The sequence below is a fragment of the Hemitrygon akajei genome, chromosome 11 (genome assembly GCF_048418815.1).
Source record: "Hemitrygon akajei chromosome 11, sHemAka1.3, whole genome shotgun sequence".
Classification (NCBI taxonomy): Eukaryota; Metazoa; Chordata; class Chondrichthyes; order Myliobatiformes; family Dasyatidae; genus Hemitrygon; species Hemitrygon akajei.
In genome coordinates, this window is record NC_133134.1 from 128201737 (window position 1) to 128225504 (window position 23768).

General features: G+C 37.4%; 1 protein-coding gene across 3 annotated transcripts in view; it reads left to right on the top strand.

The window, feature by feature from the left end:
• Positions 1 to 23768, top strand: part of nfatc2a (nuclear factor of activated T cells 2a) — a 156640-nt gene that overhangs the window by 76204 nt on the left and 56668 nt on the right. For all 3 annotated transcript variants that reach the window (XM_073061651.1, XM_073061649.1, XM_073061650.1), the window contains exons 7-9: positions 14875 to 14930; positions 16149 to 16278; positions 20143 to 20991. In XM_073061651.1, the coding sequence (XP_072917752.1) occupies positions 14875 to 14930; positions 16149 to 16278; positions 20143 to 20991 (1035 nt within the window). The remainder of the gene's footprint in view (positions 1 to 14874; positions 14931 to 16148; positions 16279 to 20142; positions 20992 to 23768) is intronic.

Sequence of the window (23768 nt, forward strand, 5' to 3'; positions counted from 1 at the left end):
GTCCCAACAAGCAGTGCCAGTCCCAACAAGCAGTGCCAGTCCCAACAAGCAGTACCAGTCCCAACAAGCAGTGCCAGTCCCAACAAGCAGTACCAGTCCCAACAAGCAGTGCCAGTCCCAACAAGCAGTACCAGTCCCAACAAGCAGTGCCAGTCCCAACAAGCAGTGCCAGTCCCAACAAGCAGTGCCAGTCCCAACAAGCAGTACCAGTCCCAACAAGCAGTGCCAGTCCCAACAAGCAGTACCAGTCCCAACAAGCAGTGCCAGTCCCAACAAGCAGTACCAGTCCCAACAAGCAGTGCCAGTCCCAACAAGCAGTACCAGTCCCAACAAGCAGTGCCAGTCCCAACAAGCAGTACCAGTCCCAACAAGCAATGCCAGTCCCAACAAGCAGTACCAGTCCCAACAAGCAGTACCAGTCCCAACAAGCAGTGCCAGTCCCAAAAAGGAAGTGTGTCCCTGATCATAAACATCCTGTGGATCACCGTTGACTGAAAGCACAAACTGACTAGAGGCAAGTGCAGGTGAAAAGCTGGGTTATTCTGACAGCCCAAAGTGTTGTCCCTTCCTTTGAGTTTCAAGACAATTTAATTTCTCCTGTTAATGATTCAATCCTGTTCCCACCCCCCCCACCAACTTTTGACTTATTTATTTTCTTGTTATCTTTCTGCAATGAGTTAGACTTAATCCTGTTAATTCTAAAAGGGCATATATTATATGTCAGCCCCAAGATTTGCCCATATCTTAACCTCAAATTAAACTTCACTCTTCCTTTTTTTAATCTTTATTTCAGAAAGAAAAGCAAAAAAGACTTGCACATTCCATGTTATGATAATATGATAAATTATCAGTAAGCAGTTCTTATTTTAATACTCAGAATTATATTTTGATATTAGTGAGACTTTGTGGAATATTCTAAAACCTCAAATTCTTTTAATTGGTGGTAGTTATTGAAATGTTGGAATTGATTGCACTAGAATGCTAAACATTGCCACAGGACCAAGCAGATGTCAACCCATGACTAGAGTGAGTACATCACAAAACAGAAAAGCATTGTTTCTGCTGCTTAACAAATCTTCATTTCTGAACTATATTTCACCCTATTTGAATCCCTGAACTTGCTGTGTAGAATTTTGACTATCTTGAAATTTGTAGGCTGTAGGCCATCCAAATAAAGCATGCAGTAGGGGCTGATAGTGTCTTAAATTATTTTGGAGGAGATTTCACATGTAATCATTGCTGTTGAGGAAAATTATGTCTGCTCAGCAGATATAACAACATATAATGGCACATTCTTGATTTAATGAACGCTTTCACACTTCTATACTGATGTAATTCCTGAGTAATTACTCTCATGTTAGCTGGGTTCCTAGCATAAATAAATGAGCAAAATATATTTTCATAATCATTGCAACAATTTTATATATACACACAATTGCTGGAGGAGCTCAGCAAGTCAGGCAACATCTATGGAAAAGAGTGAAGAGTCAATGATTTGAGCCGAGACACTTGATCATGAAGGGTTTCAGACTGAAACACAGACTCTTTATTCCTTTCTATTGATGCTGCCTGGCTTGCTGAGTTCCTCCAAAATGATTTGTGTGTGTCACTCTGAATTTGCAGCATCTGCAGAATCTCTTGTGTTTATAATTTTATACAATATAACCCTCATCAACCAAACAGTTAAGTCAGTAAATGCTCATAGTTCTGTGAAAGGAATTTTGGATGATTTCCATACTAAGAGGAGCAATCTGGAATTTTATAGCCTTTAAACTCTTCGGTTAATAAAGGAAACCATTTCCATCATGTTTACACTGGCTGCTGTCTTTGTATGGTGCTGTAGTTACAGTGGGGCATTGGTTTATAGTTTATGTTTGAAGAATGCTCTGGCTTCTTGCACTTCTCATGATATTTTCTAAATGAATGTAAGAAGTGATGTTGACACCTGTGGCATCCCTACATGTTAGATAGTAATGAAATCTAGTTGTAATTTATTTGAAAAAGCATGGATTCTAACAGACAATTATTAAGTAGCTCCTTTAAATAAAGCTTTAAAAACATGATATTCATTGCCATCGTAGCCAGGTAAAAGTGATAAAAATTGAAGTTTAATATTTACTTCCATGTAATAGTTTTAAAATATATTTATCATACATTTTATGTTGACTTGCCTATCAGTTCATCATTAATTAGTGCAGATCATTGAAATCACTTTCAATTTTACTCATTTTGTCTTCTTGATATGTTCGAAGGAAATAGGATTCTTGGAAAAGCATGTAATTACCAATGTAAAGTTCTATGTAATTGTGGCCAAAAATAAATTGCCCCAAATGCAAAGAGCAATATGGGTACAAATTGTACTTAAAATTACACATTTTGAGAAGGGATTTTTGATACAAATTTCTGCTCAAATTCATTTGCATATTACTGCATGGAATTTCTATCATGAATCATCATGATCAGGGAGTCTTTTGCTTGTCATATTTTAAAAGAATTGGCAAAATTCCTTTCCATGTTTGTGTGGTAATCTGGTGCAATTTTATTAATATGCCTTAAAATACGTTTGGAGCTGAAGGTCATGAAAATTCAATTTGTGCTGGATATACTTAGTGTAGAATTCCCTCAATTTTTCTGTCAGCATATTTGTTTTCTGATTTTAGAGTAATTATTCTGAAAGAAACCAGGGCCATCGAGCTAAAACTTTAGATCTACATGTTTATAAAAGAAAGAAATTGCTGTGCTTGGCGGCCTGTGTAATAAAGCACAGCTGCTGAGTTTGTAAACCATAATGTTACATGATCAATTCCTGACCAGTGAAAGTTTGCTGATCAAGCCATGATAGCTTTGAGGTGCTCCAATCAACGTTAGTTTCTCAGGGTTAGAAACTAAATGCTTAGAAGCAAAAATGTTCTTCCTGCTGATTATTTTTCTTTAACTTCAATCTTTTGATCACATTTCTTTTACGCATCAAATTTCAGGAAATAGGAATAGGTCATGGCATTGATGGCTCAAAGCGGCAACTTTGCAGAAAATGCAGAAAAATTGGGCCAATGGTTCATGTTATTAATTATTCAAATTAACTTAAGAAAAGACACAATGACAGGGAAGTAAATGGAGTGACCTAGAGTAACACACACAAATTGCTGGAAGAACTCAGTAGGTCAGGTGTCATCTATGGAAATCAATAAACAGATGACATTACGGGCTAAGATCCTTAACTCTGAAGAATCATTTCCATAGATGCTCCCTGACCTGCTGAGATCCTCCAGCACTTTGTGTGTGTTATTTTGGATTTCCAACATCTTTCTTGTGTTTATAGAGTGATCCAGAGTCAGATTTTATACAGAGACAAAAGAGAATGAAAGGAAGGAAGTGTATTATGACAGAAAAAAAGAAAAAGGATAATTAAGGAAAAATAACTCTAGAAAATTATCTATGAATAACTTACTGTCTTTGGCAGTGAGATTCATACAGCTTCACTGTGGGATTCCTGGGTGGTGATGTAGCAGGACTTTATGCCTGCTATTATCAAGTTCCTTAAGAGATAAAATACCTGCCTTAAATGGCTGCAATAAGATTAAAATAGATAAATCGACAAATTTCAAAATACGCTATTGAGAGACTGACGTGGAAGTATTTTTCCTTAGATGTTAACACAGCTAATTGGGGAATAACTCAAATTAGCCAAGCAAATAGTCTATTTCAAATCCATGCAAATTGCTGCTGTACCAAAACTTACTGCATAAAGCTATGAGCTTGCCACTGATTTTTGGTCAATTTTTTGGGCTGTCTGTTTTGGATCTGCTCCTGATTTTGGTCCCTGATGTCTAACAGAGTGTACTTCTGTGTGGTTAGCACCTTACTTAACTTCACATGGCTAGATCCATGGTTCTGGTGGTGCAATAATTTACTGACAATCCTGTCACTCATAAAATAAAAAGGTCATGAGCCAATTGAAAAATGCGTAGCCAAAAAATCTTGAAGTGAGAAGACAGAAGAACATGGACAAAAACAATTATCTAGCTATTATTCTATTTATCTTCAAACTTACATTAGATTTTAGATTAAGAATGATTTGTTTCTCCTAATTTTCTACTTTCTGCACAGTTATTGATAAATTAATGAGAGATCAACAAAATAACCAGAGAGAGGCATAAATCGATCTCACCTAACCTCCGAGTAACATTACAGCCGTTAGTTACAGACACCTACCTGGAATTACCCAAAGAATCAGCCGGAATATAACCTACAATACAAAATGATTTGTGCCACTTAAGCCTATTGATGTTTGCAATTTGCTGTGCATCAAAGCACATCTTGGGCAAATGTTCAGTTTCACCTCCACACATTGCAAAATGCAAATTTCAAATAAAAAATACAGCAGCTGCTGTATAAACTCCCAGTACTATTCTATCAACTAAATGATGGCAAACGACACCTATTGCAATAACTACAGAGAAAAGTTTCATGAAGATGAGGGCCACATTGGTTCCTCCACCGATGTAGATTGGCAGTTTTAAAGTGATTGCCTTCAATTCATTTTCCTTTAAGAAAATAGCATAATTTGTTTTTAAAAGTTGCAACTCATCTCTGAATTTTTAGTACTGCTATTTGGGAATTTACATTATTTGGGATTGACACAGTTGATGACATTTATTTTGAAAGTGCTATTACTTCTTCCAGTGAAGCGAAATGCTCATTCAAAATGTTTGGACTGCCGAAGTCTTATTGTAATTCTGTCTATTCATACCATGTATATAGAGCTAGTTGTTATTCACTTAGCTAAGTGCAGAAACTCTGCTGGATCATACAGTGATTACTAGATTAGGTTAGATGTATCAAATGTGGCTAAGCCTCTTGAAAGCAGAGGCCTGGAAGATTACCTGATGAGTTTAAGAGAAATGGATTGGCAGGAGAGACAGAAAAACAGGAGAAAATATTGTGCAAGTTTGAGAAAACAGTGGGAAACAATTAAGTGCTGTTTGCTGAGAGATTAGAGGTAGGTAATAATTTCCTTCAGGATTTATTTCTTCCCTGTACTTTCCTGTGTTAAGTTTAATTTGAAAATAATGTTAGGGAGAGGACTGTCATGCTTTCCAGTCTATATGAATTATCCCTTCATTTAAAGGTCAAATATAATGCATATTGATAAAATTAGAGATTAATTTAAGAATGCCAGATAGAGCTCAATCTCAGGAAAGTGAACCATTGCATTGTACGGAGAATACTTTAACAATCTGATGTAGGTGGCAGTGCTGGAAAAGAGCAGGGAGCACATTTTAATAGGTGCCAAATGTAACACCCTAAGTCTGAAACACTGAGAAACAACATCAATGGCATTTTAGTTTTTTTTAAATCAAAATTAGATAGAATGTAAAATCGAAGAGGTAATGATGAGCTTAGAGCAGACTTCAGAAAGACCTTAGAGGTTACTGTGTCTAGTTTTTGGTTCAAGCTAAAGGAGTGCATAAACATCAATAAAGTTTTAAAATTCAAGTTTTCTCAGAGCAACAGTTTTACAATGTAATATTATAGAAATTATTGAAATTATGGGAGCTTAGCAATGAATCGATAGATAGTTGCATTAGTTGAAAGATTTTTAATTATATCTATTGCATATTTAATATTTCAGTAATACTGTAAATATACTGTTTGATTAAGCATTCTTTATTGTTTACATAATTCGCTGTGGGTTATATGTATGAAGTATGTAAATGACATACATTATTATGCCAACACATCATAAATGAGTGCCTCACTAAAATAAAATATAGTAGACATGTTTATCCCTGAGCTCCCACATTATTCTTTTGATTAGTCTACAAAACATAACAAGGAAGTTTTACAATGAACCTGAGTTCACTTAGTACGTACCTGTTGAAGTGCTGTCATGCCACATGTGATGGAAGTAAGCACCCCATATCCATTGCATCACGTTCCCTTACCACTACACAGAAAAATTATGCACAAACTAACAGAAAGGCCTTGAGTCTGGTTTGTGGTGTAAAGCGTTTCAACCAGTACTTGCATGGGAGAGAGTTTACCCTCATTACTGATCATCAACCACTGGTGTCCAGTTTCAAGCCACAGAAGGGCGTTCCACTGACAGCAGCAGCACGAAAGCAGGGATGGGATATGCTTCTTAGAGGCCACAAGTAGAAGTTCGAATTCAAGAAGACAGCTGATCATGGAAATGATAATGGGGTGTTCCTTTTACCCTTGGAAAAGGAAAATTTACAAAAGAAGAACCTGAAAAATTTACAAAAGAAAACCCTCCTCTTGACCTATTCTCTTTAATTTGTTATGGATTATATGCACAAAATATGTGAATATCATACATCATTGCACCACCACATCATAACAGAGAGTGGACATGTTTATCCCTGGGATCCCGTGTTTTTCTTTCAATCAGTTTATAGAGTTACAAAACTTAACAATACCATTAAATTCATTTCAGCGATCAATAAATTTGGCAGAAGATTTGCCCGGGGATTTCCTGAAAGCTACTCTTGAATACCATTTTGGTTTTCTCTGGAGGTGCTGTAGAACGCCCACTGACATGCACAAGCTAATGGAATGTATCATGCTGCCTACATGAGAGGCAGGAGTATGTCAAAAATAAATTTCTACTTTTGTCAACATTGCAGGATAGATTGGTTAGGATCTGTTTACTGTTTACTCTTTACTTGAGCTGTGCACTTCACATGCATTTGGAATTTTATTTTATTAACTTATTTGTGGTAATATTTTGTTTTATGCGCTGTGTGTGATATACATATTGTGGGTGCATTGTGGTCTGGTGGAATATTTCATTTGATTGCATATAAGTGCAGTCAGATGAACTTAAACTTGAATGAAGGAAAAGAGGATAAAGGTGAAAGGAATTAGATTGAGTAAATGGGAATCAAACTATATTCATTTGAAAAGTTTGCAATAACATGGATGGATTGGAATCTGTGTTTATTGCAATGTTGTTATTTCTCTATATTTTCAATAGGCCTTCAGTAACTGCATTGGACTTTCATCCCAATATGTTCTCAACCGTGAAGTTTGCTTTGCTCCTACAACACTGCTTTTATCAGTTTGTACTCTGAAAACCTCAACGATACTTCCTCTTCCTTGACTACACCTGTGCCCTCTGTTTTGGTATTGTTTCCCCCACCTTTCATGAAATTTATAAGATGCAGCTGGACATATCCTATTTCTTTCTAACTTATGCACATTCTTTATTAATGCCACCCTTCACTCTCTTCCCCCTCAACTATCTATCTGAATACTTACCATAATTTTTCCATTAAAAATGCTTTTAAATCCATCTTTTTGTCTCCTTTTTAAATCTCCACTCATAGCTCAGTGCTCTCTTCCCTTATGTCAGTCTGCAAAATATCTTGAGAGTCATTTTATGTTAATGCCGCTATATAAATACACATTATTATTTTTGTCTCATTTCCAGACATGGCCTGTGATTAGGGAATGAGAGATTGTTAAGTAAAAGGTCTCTTATGACTATAAACAGAAGCCTGGTTTTTCTGTCAGTGTGTTAGGACTACACTAGATATATCGGTAGTCAATACATGCCTACCTGTGCTTCTTAATACATCATTATTAATAATGCAAACCAGGGCCATTTTTCGCCAACTCCCTTTTTACTACAATGTTAAGAAAACTTGTTATACTATATTTCTCATGGGCTCCATTAACAACCTTACTAGTTATTGGATGGCTGCTGAGTTTAGAATTCATGCTGCTTTCTTCTACACTGGATTACCAGTAAATGAGGTCAATGAAATGATATTGGAATGCAGGGTAATCCAAACTTCTATGGAGCAAATGAAAGAGCTTTAATGCTTGCATAAAATTAAATCCACTAAAAGACAATTAGTCTAAAACCAAATGTTCCAAACCCTAGACAAGGCTGAATTTAGTCCTCCACTCAAATCGGATGATGTGAAAGGTTGTTTTAAAAAACTTTGGCTTGAATTTCTAGCAGGAGATCAGCAGGCTCCTTGTCTGTGTGTGTGTTAAACAGGGTAAAGCAGGCTACATTTGTCTTTCACTCACTACATTCTTCCAGGTAGAATCTGCAGTGTCCTTGATTTCCAAGTTTCATTCACAGTGGGAGCTGGTGAATGTTGTGCGATTCTCTTCAGAAAGAGGATTTGTTAGTGTATGTAACAATTTAATTTAAACCAATAATAGACATTAATTTATTTTGTGTTTTCACTGTGTAAGTCAGAAAATTCAAATTCCACTTCATCTCTAAATGTTAAGTATGTTTTTTTGCACAGTGGATGCTTATTTATTTTAGACATACACCATGGTAACAGGCCCTTCCAGCCCAACAAGTCCCCAATTACACTCATGCGACCAACTAATCTACCAGCTTGTACATCTTTGGAAAGTGGGAGCAAACCAGAGGACCTGGAGGGAGCCAACACCATCATGGGAAGAAAGTCCTTAGAGACAGCGGCAGAATTGAACCCATGTCGCTGGTGCTGTAATGCCATTATGCTAGCCACTATGCTACAGGCCTCCCCCTTCTGGTGTTGAATCCTCATTATCCTCAGCACTGGAAGTAAAGGAAAGTTTGGAGAGCTTTAGTTTTGATACATTCAGTGCAGTCATTACAAAGCTTCACACACTCTTGTTGATACTGAATGCGGTTGTGCTCGTGTCCCAAAAACTTTGCAGAGGACCAACACAGAGTAACTTTGGAGTCATACAGTGATACAAGACAGTGCTCTTTCAACCACCAAGTCCATGCTAAGGAAATCCCCACAACTCCAGGAAGAACATGCAAACTCCACATGGGCAACATCACAGATCAAGTTTTAAACTGAGGAAATGGACTTGTGTGACAACACCTGTACTAGCTGCACTTCACGGATGTAGATAGAATGGCTTCTGATACTTAGCCTGTAATCCACATGCCTGCTCGGCCTTGCAGTGGTATTCCTACCTGTTGCTTGCACAGCTCAATATTGCACAGCAAAAAAGAAAAATAATAGACTAATGGAATAGAGAAAAGAAATCAAAGTAAAGGAGTGAAAAGGGCAAAAGTAGAGTTAAAGATGTTGTGACTGTCACATTATACAGTACTCAGTGCTGTGAGAGTTTTAAATCTGTCTTAGCAATAATGAACAGGGAGTAACACTCACACAGGACAAACAAGCATGCAGTATTAAGTCTCAAATTTGCTTGATACATACAGATTTATCCACATGTAGCAGACTAAGGGTACAGATCTAAATTCGAAATGTTCTCTGGAGTCAGTCATAGAGACAGGCATCTTTAGTACATTGGTTATGAAAAAATATTTTATCATAAATATGTTATCCAGTTTTACACTGTTGTGTGATAGTTCCCTACATTCTTAAACTGTGATTGTGAACTTGGAGTTAGGCTACTTCCTTCAGAAGCAAATGGTGTGCAGATTGAATCATTGAGTGTTTTCTAAAACTGGAGCTGACTATTTATGCAGGACAGAATTTATATTTTGCTGAGCTTTGCCTTTGGCTACAATTTAATGGTTTTATTTTACTACATGTCCCTCTTTGAGATTTCATTTGTAATCCAACTTTATCTGGATGTTATCCTTAAGCACAATGGAGTGTACCAGAATTTAGCTACTGCGAATGTAGTGACTGCACAAGGACACACTAAAGTCTTCCAATAATGTTAAGGTGAATTATAGTTTTAAGTACACAAAAGTGGTTCCATTCAGTACACTATGATTTGAGTATTGATCCTGATGAGTAAGAAAGTAGATTATCCATATTAATGGAATCTATTGTACTGTGTCGTTTCTGTGTTCATAGCAACACTGGACAAAGAACTGCTTATAATTCGGAGAATGATCAAGCCAGCTGTAAATTGCCAGCAAAGGTTATTTTTAAAGACTTGAATTAATCAAATATTAATATGAATACAGTCTACCTTAATGGCAATTTTACTTGTATAATGCCATATGTATTTTTTCAGAAGCTTCACTTGTTCCTAATAAATTTTCATTTACCTTTCAATTATTTTCTTGTTTTATTGCTTTCAAAGACACCAGTCCTTGAGAGTAGTAATTCTTATTACCCATTATCAGCATTGAACAGTCTCAGGGTAAAATGCCTTGCACAGTTTGGAGCAGGGGCTCCCAACCTGGGATCTACGGACCCCTTGCATAATGGTATTTGTCCATGGCATAAAAAAGGTTTGGAAGCCCTGGTTTAGAAGATGATTAAAGGGAGAATACAAGTCTTCTGGTGATGAGGAAGTACTAAATACTTTTCTCATACCCTCTTTACTGAAACCAAACTTATTTAATAAAGTTGTGTTTCAGTCAGGTGACCAGCCTTATTCCAGGTATCCATCTGTTACAATCTAGGCTGAAATGAACTGAATTAATTATTTTAATTAGTTATTTTTACAGGAAACTAAGTAGCATCTTTGTTTGATATGCTGCATTTAGAGATAAAAGGATAATGAGAGAGGACATGTCTCAGTGAAACTTTATCTTTTAATTAATAACTTTTACATTGTATTATTTGTATTACATTCTTATTATTTTGTTCTTTTCAAATATTCATCGCGTTTAATTAAGTGTTTGTAAATCTAATGAGGCAAATGTACTGAACGTGTTCCACAGATGCGAAGTAAGATACGTGTTGCACTGATTTAAAATAAGCAGATCATCTAAAGTATTTTTCCAACAAGTTGCATGCAGTGATTTTACTAATTTTTGGCTTTGTACCAATTGAAGGATAATTGCCAGTAGTGAGTATCAGATAGCTTCCTGATCAAGAAACCATAGCTTTATGCAAGAAAATTTTAAAAAAAATCATTGGAGTATGATACTTGTGCAACATGGCTACTGCATTTTCATTGGAATATGTCTAAACTAACAAAAGACATTTTGGAGGCATTACCTATGCCCAATGAAGAAAACTGTAAACTATAAGGATAGTAGAATGACAGTGGTAATAGATTCCAGACCTGGGGTTCTTAGCAGCCTTGACTAGGAATTAGATCCAAAACATTGCTTCTCTGGCACAATGCTAAAAATTGACATGATTTGGATGGAAACTATCAGAGAAAATGGAAAAAGATTAAGTTGAGTAGTTTGGGAAAATTGTATTTCTGATGATTGAGTAATCCATGATGAGGGGTAGTCACCAATTTAAAATTAATACTGATTGAATGAGGCAAGGGAGAGAGAGAAATTTAATTTAATGGAAAGTTCTTAGAATATTTAATAATTAAAACTAGCTAATAGAGAAGACATTGCCTTTTAATGGGGATATTGAAAACACTCTTGAACATAAAAAAGGTGAAGAGGAAAGGAAAGCGTGTATCTGAACGGCTGCATGAAAGAGCTAGTGCACAAATTATTACTGACTGGCCTTCGATGCTGTAAACCTCTATGAGCTGCATTGTGCTGATGCTCTTTGCAACTCTCACCCTTGTCTAAGCATTTGATTTTAATCTCAGTAACAGTAAAGAATTAAGATAAAAGTTAATGAAGAGAGTAATAACAAAAATGTGGTAGACTGCAAAGCAAAACCAAATAATATATGGAGCATATTGCAACTGCAAGTACTTTCAGTGAACAGCTGAAACTGTGGTGTGCTTATAAGCAGTCTACTCAAGTAGTCTAGATCAGAGGGCATCTAATGTGCTCATTTTATAGGGGTGAGATTAATGTGGATCGTGGACTTGGTTTTCATAGTTAAACAATGTTAATAAGGCTTGTGTTTCTCCTTGTTTCAGCCTCATTTTGCCTCACAAAATTACATGCTACAAATGCTGAACTTAGCGGGGTGGGCCTGCAACCACCCACATGGCTGTGAGATACACGAGGAGGTTCACAAGATCAGCCTTGTGCTTGGAGATTTCCCAAATATGAACATAAAAATAGAAATTTCATTTGAACGTTGAATGGTTGCACTCAGAGTTTGGTACTCGTTAAATAAAATTCTTTGTAGCCAAATAATAAATCAAGCGTTGCATTTCCAAAAATACCAAACTGCTCAATTAATTGCAGTTTCTTAAAATATACAGCATGTTGTGTATAATTTGAAATGAGTCATCTTTTTATAAAAAGAGTTAGAACTAACTTCAATGCAATATTTCAATAATTGATGTGTTGCTTCAGAAAGCCTTGGCTTTCTATTTCAGCCAAGTGCTAGAATGTATTGTAAATTGAGGTAACCTTTCTTAGAGATTAAAAGTACAGAAATCTATTCACCAAAGAAATTACAGTTTATATCCTCTAAATAGTTACCTAGAAATGGGATAAGGCAGTTAAGTGTAACACAGCAGAACATTGGGTCTTTTGGCTGGTTCAGCCACGATCTGATTGAATGGAGGAGCAAGCTCGATGGGCCAGATGGCTTTCTCATGCTCCTATTTCTTAAGTTCTCATGTTATTTTGTCTCCAATATCTAAAGTGGTAAGCAATAATTACAATTGAGTTTATACTTGCAGAAGGGGGCGCATCTGCAAAAGCAAGTTATCTCTGTCTTTCAGGAATAAACAATGGGGGATTTTAATATGCACCTAGATTGGGAAAATCAGGTCCGTTCAGAATCCCAATGAAAATAATCTGTACAATACGTACAAGCAATTCCATGATGGGCCATATGGCTTACTGAAAGCTCCTATGTCTTATGGTCTTTGTATCATGTAAGGTTTGTAGAACAGGAGAGAGGAAGTAGAAAGTAGGTGGAAGTAGTGCAAGTAATAGGGCAGGAGGTGTTGATAGAGAATATAAGGATTATATTTTCACTTTAGCTGCTGTTAAGGTGCTTGAATTTCTTGCATTTCAAAGTTCAACATACATTTATTTTCGAAGTACATATACTGTATACAACCTTGAGATTTATCTCCTTACAGGCAGCCTCTAAACAAAGATACCCATTACAAAATAGACTGTCAAACACTGAAAGTGCAGAAAGAACACAAATCATGCAAACAATAAAAGTAAGCAGATAACATTCAGAACTGAAGTTCACAAAAGTGAGTACGCAGCCACGAAGCCAGCCAAACCTAATCCAAGAGCTCGTTAGTTGTAGGCCATAGCCTCAGATCAGTGCAGAGGTGAATAAACCCTGTGAAGCTGTGAGCTAATACTAGACCGTCCCTCACCTCTGGCCCTGACAACCTGACCTTTTCAATCTGGCCCAATGTTTAAATTGGTCAAACCTCAGGTCGTTCCTTGCTCTAGGACCCAGGCCCTGCTGCATCGATACATTCTTGGGCCTGGGCCCTGTCAGTTCGATTCGGCCCATACCTGACATTTCCAAACTGGCCTGGGGCTTAAGTCGGCCAAGCAGCCAGTCATCCATCACCCTCTGGACTGGGCCCCAGCACCTTGACTCTGCTTCGCCTTGGTTCTGCCATTTCAAATCACCTCCAAGTCCACTCCGGCAATGGTCAAACATGAGCTCATTCCCCACTCTCAGGCCCAGCTCCAAATATTGACCTCCTCTTTTCACCAAAGGCTTTCTGCAAATTTGGGCCAATGAAATCTCTCTTCTGTCCAATTCTAAATGAGACCCTGCAATGTGACATCTGGATAACCTGTCTGAACTTCTTCCTATCAATTTTTCAAACAATTTCCTAAATTCCTAGACTATATCTAGAATGCACTTTCCTATAAGAGCAGATAGCTCCTTTCAGCCATTGTTGGATGTAATTTTTCATCTGTCCTTTTCTCCACCATTACACACAACCCTCAATCAATCAAACAGAGTGGGTTCCACTAGTAGTGCACTTGGATCACTGTGATGACAGTCTTGCAAAGTTTCATTTCGTTTCTGTAGCTATGCAGAACACTCGGTACAAGCTCAGCAGTATCTTCTGATTCCAAATTAGATGTAGATCACTGAATAATGCTGATACCTTTATGTAGAGTTCATGCCTGTTTCAGTGCAGAATCATTTTTATAAAGTGACTTGGCAGAGATTAATCTTAAGCAATTAATTTACTATTTATTTTGGGGTGGTATCGCATAGTATATACTGTATGGACAACATTCATCTTCGACCTTCCATATGAAAATGCAAAATATATTATTAAACCTAGACAATATTAGGTGTTCATAACTTTTTAGAAAGAGCTTTATGCAAGCCACTTTCATTATATGAGTACAGGCTGTTGGATAATACTGTTAAGATGCACTAAGGATGTGGAAGGATGTTATCACCAATGTTTTTTTTTACACACTGATGCTTTGAGCCTAGTGTAATGTTTTCTGAATCACTGGAATCTATGGAGGAAAATACAAGATTATCTTTGTAAAAAAAATCCATTATTCTCCTTCACTTATCATTTTGATACTTAGTCTTCCCATTAACTGATACTGTTAAGGTTAACTGGGCAAGCTGTCGGCAATGACGGAAACTAAGCTTCTGTATGAATGCAAGGTATATATTATCCAGACTTTATACACTTGGAATATTATGAAATTGCATTTAAGTCGCGTAATCACACTGATTATTGGCTGGTGGTGCATCAGCACCGGAATTTTAGACAAATGGCCCCGGCTTCGAATCCAGCCAGCTCCTTGCACGCTATTCATCCGTGCTGGGTTGAGCGTCAAGCTAGCAACTCGGCATTGCAAAAAACAGACAGAATGCTAAAGAAATGGCAAGGTTGCCACTCAATGCACCACAAGGTGCAGAGGGGACATCAGTTACACAGACAACTGGTCAATGCATAAATCCATTTTTACAATATGTCGTAAGTTCATTTTGATGTGGCCACCAGATGCCCAAGAACAGCACTGGACGTTGAGTTGGGGAAATAGAGAAATAGTAATATTTTTAAAGAACATTTTTTTGTTGTAATTATTCATTCTCAATTGTGTTCAACTATTTCTTTCAGAAGGACAACAGATATGGGAGGTAGAGGCAACAGTAGATAAAGACAAAAGCCAGTCGGTGAGTATGAAGATGAAAACAAGCTTTAGAGTCAGACGTGCTTTTCATGAGTGATAAAAATCTGTTGATTCCCCATCTGCAGATTTTCCAGAAAACTTTAATAGTGGAAAGATGGCTTAAGTTATGCTAATTGCAGCTGAGAAACATGAACTGAAAGAAAAGTATCAGAAATGATAAAGCACAAGCCCATTCCATTATGGAATAAATTTGTTTTATCTTTACCTGTTACACCATTGACAAAGCTTTCTTATAGTGGAAAATGAAGGAAAATATGAATATAATTTAGTCCATCCAAAAATTGTTCTCTTGCTTAAGAGTCAGATGCTTTTTGAAGTTAAGCGTTTTTAAGCATTATGAATTTTTATAAGGAAAATTTCTCAATCTTTTTGAACTCTTACACTATCAATTCTTAAGATGGTGGAACATCAGTCTCACAACCTTATCATTTCAGTGATAATGAGAATAAAGTGCATGAATCTGATGTTCTGATTTCTAAATCCCAAGAAATCAAATCACTTTGTCCCCAATATTAGATGGATGTGTAAGGATTATCGACTCAGCTTCCACCTTTCTGATTCATTGACTTCACTCTATGGAAAGAATTTGCTAAAAATGTGGCAGCTGAGAGATGCAATAAAACATTCAGTTCTGGTCACCTCACTACAGGAAGGATGTGGATACTATAGAAAGAGTGCAGAGGAGATTGACAAGGATGTTGCCTGGATTGGAGAGTGTGCCTTATGAGAATAGGTTGAGTGAGTTTGGCTTTTTCTCCTTGGAGTAATGATAGATGAGAAGTGACATGATAGAGGTGTATAAGATGATGAGAGGCATTGATCGCGTGGATAGCCTAAGGCTTAGGTTCAGAGGGTCTGTCAGGGGTAAGTTTTTCACACAGAGAGTGGTGGGTGCATGGAATGCACTGCCAACAACAGTTGTGGAGGCAGATATAACAGGGTCTTTTAAGAGACTCTTAGGTAGGTACCTGGAACTTAGAAAAATAGAGGTAGGGTAATTTTAGGGAGTTTTTAGAGCAGGTCACATGGTTGGCACAACATTGTGGGCCAAAGGGCCTGTAATATGCTGTAGATTTCTATGTTCTATGTTTTAAGACATAACTCTAATTGTTGTCTTTTGCAGTTCCATAATGCCACAGGGATATGTGAGAAAGGCACCACATAATTACAATATTTTTATCTTGTGTTTCTTTCTGTTTAGAATATGCTCTTTGTTGAAATTCCACGTTATCGGAACCAGCATATTCGCACACCAGCCAAAGTAACCTTCTGTGTTGTTAACGGGAAAAGGAAGAGAAGCCAACCACAAATATTTACATATCTTCCAACAGGTAAATAACTTGAAGGATGTCTGTGGACATCTATTCCATAAAGTTTTGTGCATGGCAACCCATAATAATACTTAATTTCAATCAGCATTAAATCGGTTGGGTGAAATAGGAAGCCTTTCCGGCTTCCACTGGACAAAAAGGAAAATAATCCCCTTGTCGGTTTATAAGACAGCAATAATGTGCATCAGGACAACTCAATACTGTAGCATATGTGACTAATATAATACTGGGATGTACCACTTTAAGAATTTAGCATGTGGTCAATGTTTAGAATAGAATTTTTCAAAAACTGTCCACCTCTGTAGAGAGGTGCCTGCCTTATGGAAATAGCCACGCTTAAGGGAAATACTACATTGTGCAAAGTAATTTCTTTTATAAACAAAGTGGCCTTTGTTTGTTCATTCAATTAACTGGTTCCCCTCCAGTATCTTAGTGAATTGGAGACATACTGATATCTTCACTCAATGTCACTTGCCCTATTACTGAAAATGTTCTCAAATGACTCACTTTCAACGACTTTTCATCTTATGTTCTCAATATTTATTGCTTATTATTTATTATTATTACTTCTTTTTGTATTTGCACGGTTGTTTTTTTGCACACTTGTTGAATGTTCAAGTTGGTGCGGTCTTTCATTGATTCTATTATGGTTATTATTATTCTGTTATGGATTTATTGAGTATGCCCGCAAGAAAATGAACCTCAGGGTTGAATATGGTGACATATGTGTACTTTGATATTAAATTTACTTTGAACTTTGGAAGTTGAATTTTTGAAATGGTTGGAACATTTAAAGAAAGTGAGGCTTTTTGTTCACCTTGTTAGAAATACTACAAGAAGCAAAAGAATACTTTTATACAGACATTACACCAGGGATACTGCATTTATACAGACATTTATACTATAGCTGAATACAGAATACAGACTAGTAGCTCAACACCACAACTGGTTAACATTTTGTCATACAACTGTACATACATTATGCATCATCAGCATTATACATCTCTGTTCTTGCCTTTTATTAAATAACAAAGCTGAGAGTAAAATATATTATGTGAGTTCTTATATTGCAATCCAGTACTACTATTTAAAACTATGAGAAGGTTTCTACAGAAGGCAGAAAAAAACCAGAACCCAAGGCAACCTACTGACTTTCAACTTCTTATCCCAGACTTCTTTGCAGAAAAAAAAGTACATGAGAATGCCAAAGTAACCAAAAGATCATTTATGGAAGTGACCAGGACTATGCAGTTTGAAGCAGCTAAGCACAGTTAGCTATAGATTTTATGATACTTGCGTACTTGAGAGGAATTTAATACTTGGACAGTATCTCAGGAATGAGGATGAACTTGTTTCCAGTCTGGTTCTATGGATTCTGACTGGTGGGGCAAGAGATGCCCGATGAGATACCTGGGTGGGTGGCTGTGAGCTGGTGTGTTCCTTCCACCAGTATACTCCCATACCCCCACTGGATGCTCACAGAATTTTTATCGCCAAAACCAAATGTCCATTATTTAATCCTACAGTCTGAATCTGAGAGTTCTTAAAGAAAGGATTGTATTATTACTTTTCACTGATCATGAAAAAGGAGTATTCTAAACTTGGAAGTAATGTATGCGCATGGCAAATTAATCTCTTAATACTTTAGGTGAAACCTCTTGTTTTATAAATTGAAAGCTGTTTTCCCATGTTACAGACAGTAAGCACGATGGGGGAAGAACTATTTCATCATCATATCATAAGTAAAATACACTGCCTCCAATATTAGTGTAATTAAAGATAAAAGTGCTCAGGATTATATTCATAGCAGACACAAGTATACTTCCAGTTGGAAAAAAAAGCAGATGACCTGTGTAAGTGACCTGATGCACAGCTGGGTTGTCCTGACCATAGGCAGAACTTGGCCAGCTGTTATCTGGAAACCGGTCTTCCATGTAGTGATTCAAGACAAAAACACTGCATATGGCCAGCATAAAAGGAAATTATTAAAAAAATGTGTAGCTGAACATGGAGGCTGGAAATGAAGGGTTGTTCTTTCTGGTTCCAAATTAAAACCACAAATGACCATCAGGTACCATGAAAGTCATCTCCTCCCCTCATGTTTACTCTTCCTCATTGTCTCCTTTGCCTTTTACATACTTATCCATATAGGACCATAAGATATAGGAGCAGAATTAGGCCATTTGGCCCATTGAGTCTGCTCCATCATTTCATCATGACTGATCCATTTCCTTCTCAGCCCTAATCTCATGCATTAACCCTGTATCCCTTCATGCCCAGACTAATTAAGAATCTGCCTTAAATATACCCAATGACTTGATCTCCACAACCATCTGTGGCAACAAATTACACAGATTCACCACTTTCTGGCTAAAGAAATTCCTCCCCATCTCCACTCATATTGCGTGTCCCTCTATTCTGAGGTTGTGTCCACTGTTCTTAGACTCCCCCACCATAGGAAGCATTCTCTCCACATCCACTCTGTTGAAGCTTTTCAACATTTAATAGGTTTTAATGAGGACACCACTCATTCTTCTGAATGCCACTGAGTACAGGCCCAGAGCCGTCAAACGCTCCTTGTGTGATAAGCCTTTCAATCCCAGAATTATTTTTGTGAATGTCTTTGGAACCCTCTCCAATGTAAGCACATCCTTTCCAAGATAAAGGGGCCCAAAACTGCTCCAAGTGGGGCCTCACCAATGCTTTATAAAGCCTCAACATTATATACTTACTTTTATATCCTAGTCCTCTTGAAATGAATGCTAACATTGTATTTGCCTTACTCACCACTGGCTCAAACTACAAATTAGCATTTCACCTCAGATTTTTGAATTTTCTCTCCATTCAGAGAATAGTTTATTTCTTCTACCAAAGTGCATGACCACACACTTTCCAAAACCTGGTTCCATCTGCCACTTCTTTCCCCATTCCTCTGATCTGTCTAAGTCCTTCTGTAACCTCTGTTTCCTCAACACTATATGTCCTTCCACCTACCTTCATATCATCCACAGACTTGGCCACAAAGCCATTAATTCCTTCATCCAAATCATTCACATAGAAAGTAAAAAGAAGCAGTCCCAACACAGACCCCTGTGGAACGCCAATGGTCAGGAGCAGTCAACCAGAAAAGACTCCCTTTATTCTCACTCTTTGTCTCCAGCCAATCAGCTAATGCTCTACCCATGCTAGCTTCTTTACTGTAATACCATGGGCTCTTAGTTTGTCTAACAGCCTCACATGTTGCACCGTGTCAAAGGCCTCTTGAAAATCCAAGTACACATCATATTCTTTTTTTGCCTATCCTGCTTGTTACTTCTTCAAAGAATTCCAACAGATTTGTCAGGCAAGTTTTTTCCCTTGAGGAAGCCATGCTGACCTTTGCCTATTATATCATGTGTTACCAAGTACTCTGAAACCACATCCTTAACAAACGACTCCAACATCTTCCGAACCACTGAGGTCAGACAAACTGGTCTATAATTTCCTTACTTCTGCCTCTCTCTCTTCCTGAAAAGTGGAGTGATATTTGCAATTTTCCGGTCCTCCATGCTACAATCCATTGATTCTTGAAAGATCATTACTAATGCCACCACAGTCTCTTCAGCCACTACCTTCAGAACCCTGGGGCTTCGACCATGTGGTCCAGCTGACTCATCTAACTTCAGACTTTACAATTTCCCAAGCACCTTCTCTCTAGTAATGGCAACTTCACTCATTTCTGCTGCCCGATATAGATGAATGTAAGCAAATATTTTGGTTTTGAGAAACCAAATATTAAGTGAATGTTGTAGACTACTGATTGTTTGGAAGCTAAGTATGTTAATGATATCAAGGCTAACTATGTTTCTTGTGTATTTTTTTCAGTGCCTGTCATTAAAACAGAACCTATTGATGAGTGTAAGGGTGCCATATTCTGCAGTGCTGTACATCATGGAACCATGTCTCCATTTTATTATACACAGCAGGTCATGACCCCTGTTATGGTCACTAACCCTACTTCATGTCTTGGGGGGAGCATGACTTCCTGTCGTTCTGGATTCTCTCCACATGATTCTAAATATCAGCAGCAGAATCCAATCGGAGCAGTCTATCAGAGATCTAAAGGTGGCAGTCCAAATCATCTTGGCTATCAACCCTCTGCTGTAATGGTGCCTTCAATTCCCATAATTCCAGATGCACACAGATCTGTGTTGGTACATACTGGGTCACCTGCCCAGTCTTCAATGCTGCACCAGTCTCCTACCAATCAATCTTCTCTGATAATTCATCATTCCCCAAACAACCGCGAGGCTTCTTCCATGATCCAAAATTCTCCAACCAGCCATCAGTCATCCATGATACAACATTCCCCAACCCATCAGCAATTATCATCAATGATTCATCATTCACCTACTAGCCAGCCTTTGAGATACAACAGCCACCAGGATTACCAGCAACAAGTGTATTCAGAGAATGATGCCCACGTGCCTATTGTGCGATCCACTACACCACAGCCAGTACATCATGTGCAAAAAAGTAGTCCAAATCAATATCCTGCTGTGATTCAACAACAGCACCAACCATCCAATACAATTCAGAAGGCTTCCAAAAACAGGCCCTCACCAAGTCAGCTTGCAACATTGATAATGGATCAACAGGAGAAAGAAACTACAAGTATTGGAGTCACAGTGAAGCAGGAACCACAGAACCTGGACCAGGCATACCTGGATGATGGTAAGCACCAGTTCTTGTTTTAAAGACATTGATGTAACTAAAGACAAGTGACCTATCTAAATCATCATCCACCCCTAGTGTTAATAATAATAAAAGAATAAATAATATTCTTTAAGTACCTTGATGAAGACAGATTCTGTTCAAGTATTTTATTCTCAGTAAAGATGAGTGATATCAGTATTACCAGACTCGGAAACTGAGTCCATCTCTGCTGTTTTTTTGGTAATTGTCAGCTTTCAGCAAAGATGTGAAAAGATTAAGTGTGAGGCAAAATGCTCACTACACATTTCTGAAATGTAGCTTATGTCTTAATCACAGGATGATGCCTCCTCCAACCTGCTTGGTTATATTTAAATTTCCAGATCAGCTTTCCTTATATTTGAAACACTTCTAACATGAATATATAACATTTTCCCCCTTCATTGTGACACCTTCTCACTAGAACTGAATAAGACTGCTTAAAATGACTTAATTTTGAAATTAGAAAAAAAAGCTACCAAAAAAGTTTGCCACAGTTAGATTCAGAACTTAATTACGGAGGCTGAAGTTTTCAGAGCAAAATATTACCTTTTTTGTCATGGTAGTGCAATGTTCATAGCATAAAATATGTCAGTCCTACCTTAGAGCTGTGCTTGCCTTTTAATGAGTTGTGCCTTATCTATATTTACATTATCCACAAACTAATTTGTGACTTTACACAACTGTATTAAGAAGCTTGAAGGTAAGTAAACAGTTGGTTGTTTTGTTATTTTACCCTGACCTTTCCAATTTAAATGAAATTAACTGGAGAATTATTTTGAACCACACCATTGAGTAAACTGCCAGCATGTGTGAAATATTCAGTGGTAGGTGATTATGATCTCAGCTAAGCCCTTGCTGGCAGAACCTAATATAGCTTCCCATACGTGGCACTGGAAGAATATAATCAGTTGTGCTCACTCTAAATATCCTTCTTTGAGTCCCCGCAATTGGCATTTGTATAAATTCATCAATCTGGGGCTTGTGTTCTAAAACAGTGTTATGTCTAGCCATTTAGGCATTATATTTTTAACTGATGTGTGTGTTCAGTCTTTGATAATACTAACTAAAATACATAAACACATTCAGTTTTATTAGGTACATGAAGCTCATATGAAAGGATCTGAAAACATGAAATATAAACATTGGAAGGTTTGCTTATAACACAATTCAAAGATAAAAGAAAAAAAATTATGCAAGGCAAAAACTTCTGCTGGAAAGTTTTAGAAACGTAAAAGATTCCCCGTGCTAGATTTGCTGTCTTATAAGTAGTTGAGAATAACAAAAAAGCTCTATTGTGTTAGTTTATCATTTACAAACTGTTAAGTTTGAACAATGCATTCCCTCAAAGTGCCCAAACTTCTGACGTATAGAATATTATCAGTTGAAGTCCCATCTATTTTTTATTCCTGTGCTTTTGTGTAGCTGTCAGGTGAGGACAGTATTGGGTGTGGTTATGAAACCTTAGATGATTATATAACTTCCAGACACAGTAAAGCATAAAATCTTATTTACATTATTTAGCAAAATGTTAGTGCAAAGCTGACTTGGAATTGCAAGCAGATGAGCCTTTCATGTGGTCAGCCGGAACCTTTATCCTCAACAAACATGCTCACCAAGAATAATACAGAGCTTTTTAATTCCCAGATTCCTGGAAGCCAGTTAGCTGTCACAATTCCTAAATGCTACGCTTTTCTGAAAATTGCAATATCTCAACCAAGGAATCATTTGATGATTTAGGTTGGTTACTGGCAAAAAAACCCATACTGGATTTAATTTGCTTCTTATTGGATTCATCCCAAGTACTTTTGGCTGAATTCCTCCATTCTCAGCATTTCTCAGTCTATTCAGACTCTTGCCTCCATTTAACAGACTCTCCATACAATAACAACCTAACTGGAGTGATGCACAGGTACTTCGCATTTATTCCTCTTTTATATTAGTCTTGTTTGCTCGGGTGAAAATAGGGCATTCAATCTATGCCCTAGTTTCGCTTGTGCCAAGCTAGACTAGTTAAAATGTTGGTTGAATTTGGCATAGCAGCAAGTTCTGTGTGCACATAATTTTCACAACTCCAGTCAATTCATTGTTAAGCTGGTTTTCACTTTCTTATTAATTTTTTGTTGTGAATTGTCACATAACCCTTATCTACTAAAGGCATTGGAACCTTTCCTTGAGCTCCAGCTACCATTGATACGAAGACCGTTGTTTGAATCATCGTCAAGAAGTAACCTGATCAATGGAAACATCAAGTAACTGTCGTGTTCCCTTCTGCTCCTCTCATGGTGTATTGTTTGCTGAAAGGACTGAACTATACTCAGGAGAATTAACCTTCCTTGATTTAGTTGGCCTACTTTTCCAGTTGTATTCAAGTGAAACCAGGATACACGCTGTATACTTACACTGAGTTAAGCCCTTTTGTGCTCCAAATGACTCATCCAATCACAGGATAACAAAAGAGCTCTCAGATGCAATTTTAACTCTTCTATGTTGTGTAATCTGCTTCAATAAAAAACTGCACAACTTTGGACTGGCTCTACGTTAGTAAATATGACCAAACAGAGTAGATTGACAAACACCGATATAAAATGCAAGATGTTGGACTGACAAAAAACAACACTGGACTCAGTCGGCGTGGTGGTGACAAAAGCATGGATGAGAATTTCAATGGTGGATGGGACTAACGTGGAGGCGAGAGAGGAAAAAAGCAGTCGTAGTGACGATCATGAACTGGGTCTGAAAGTTATCTCTGATTAAGT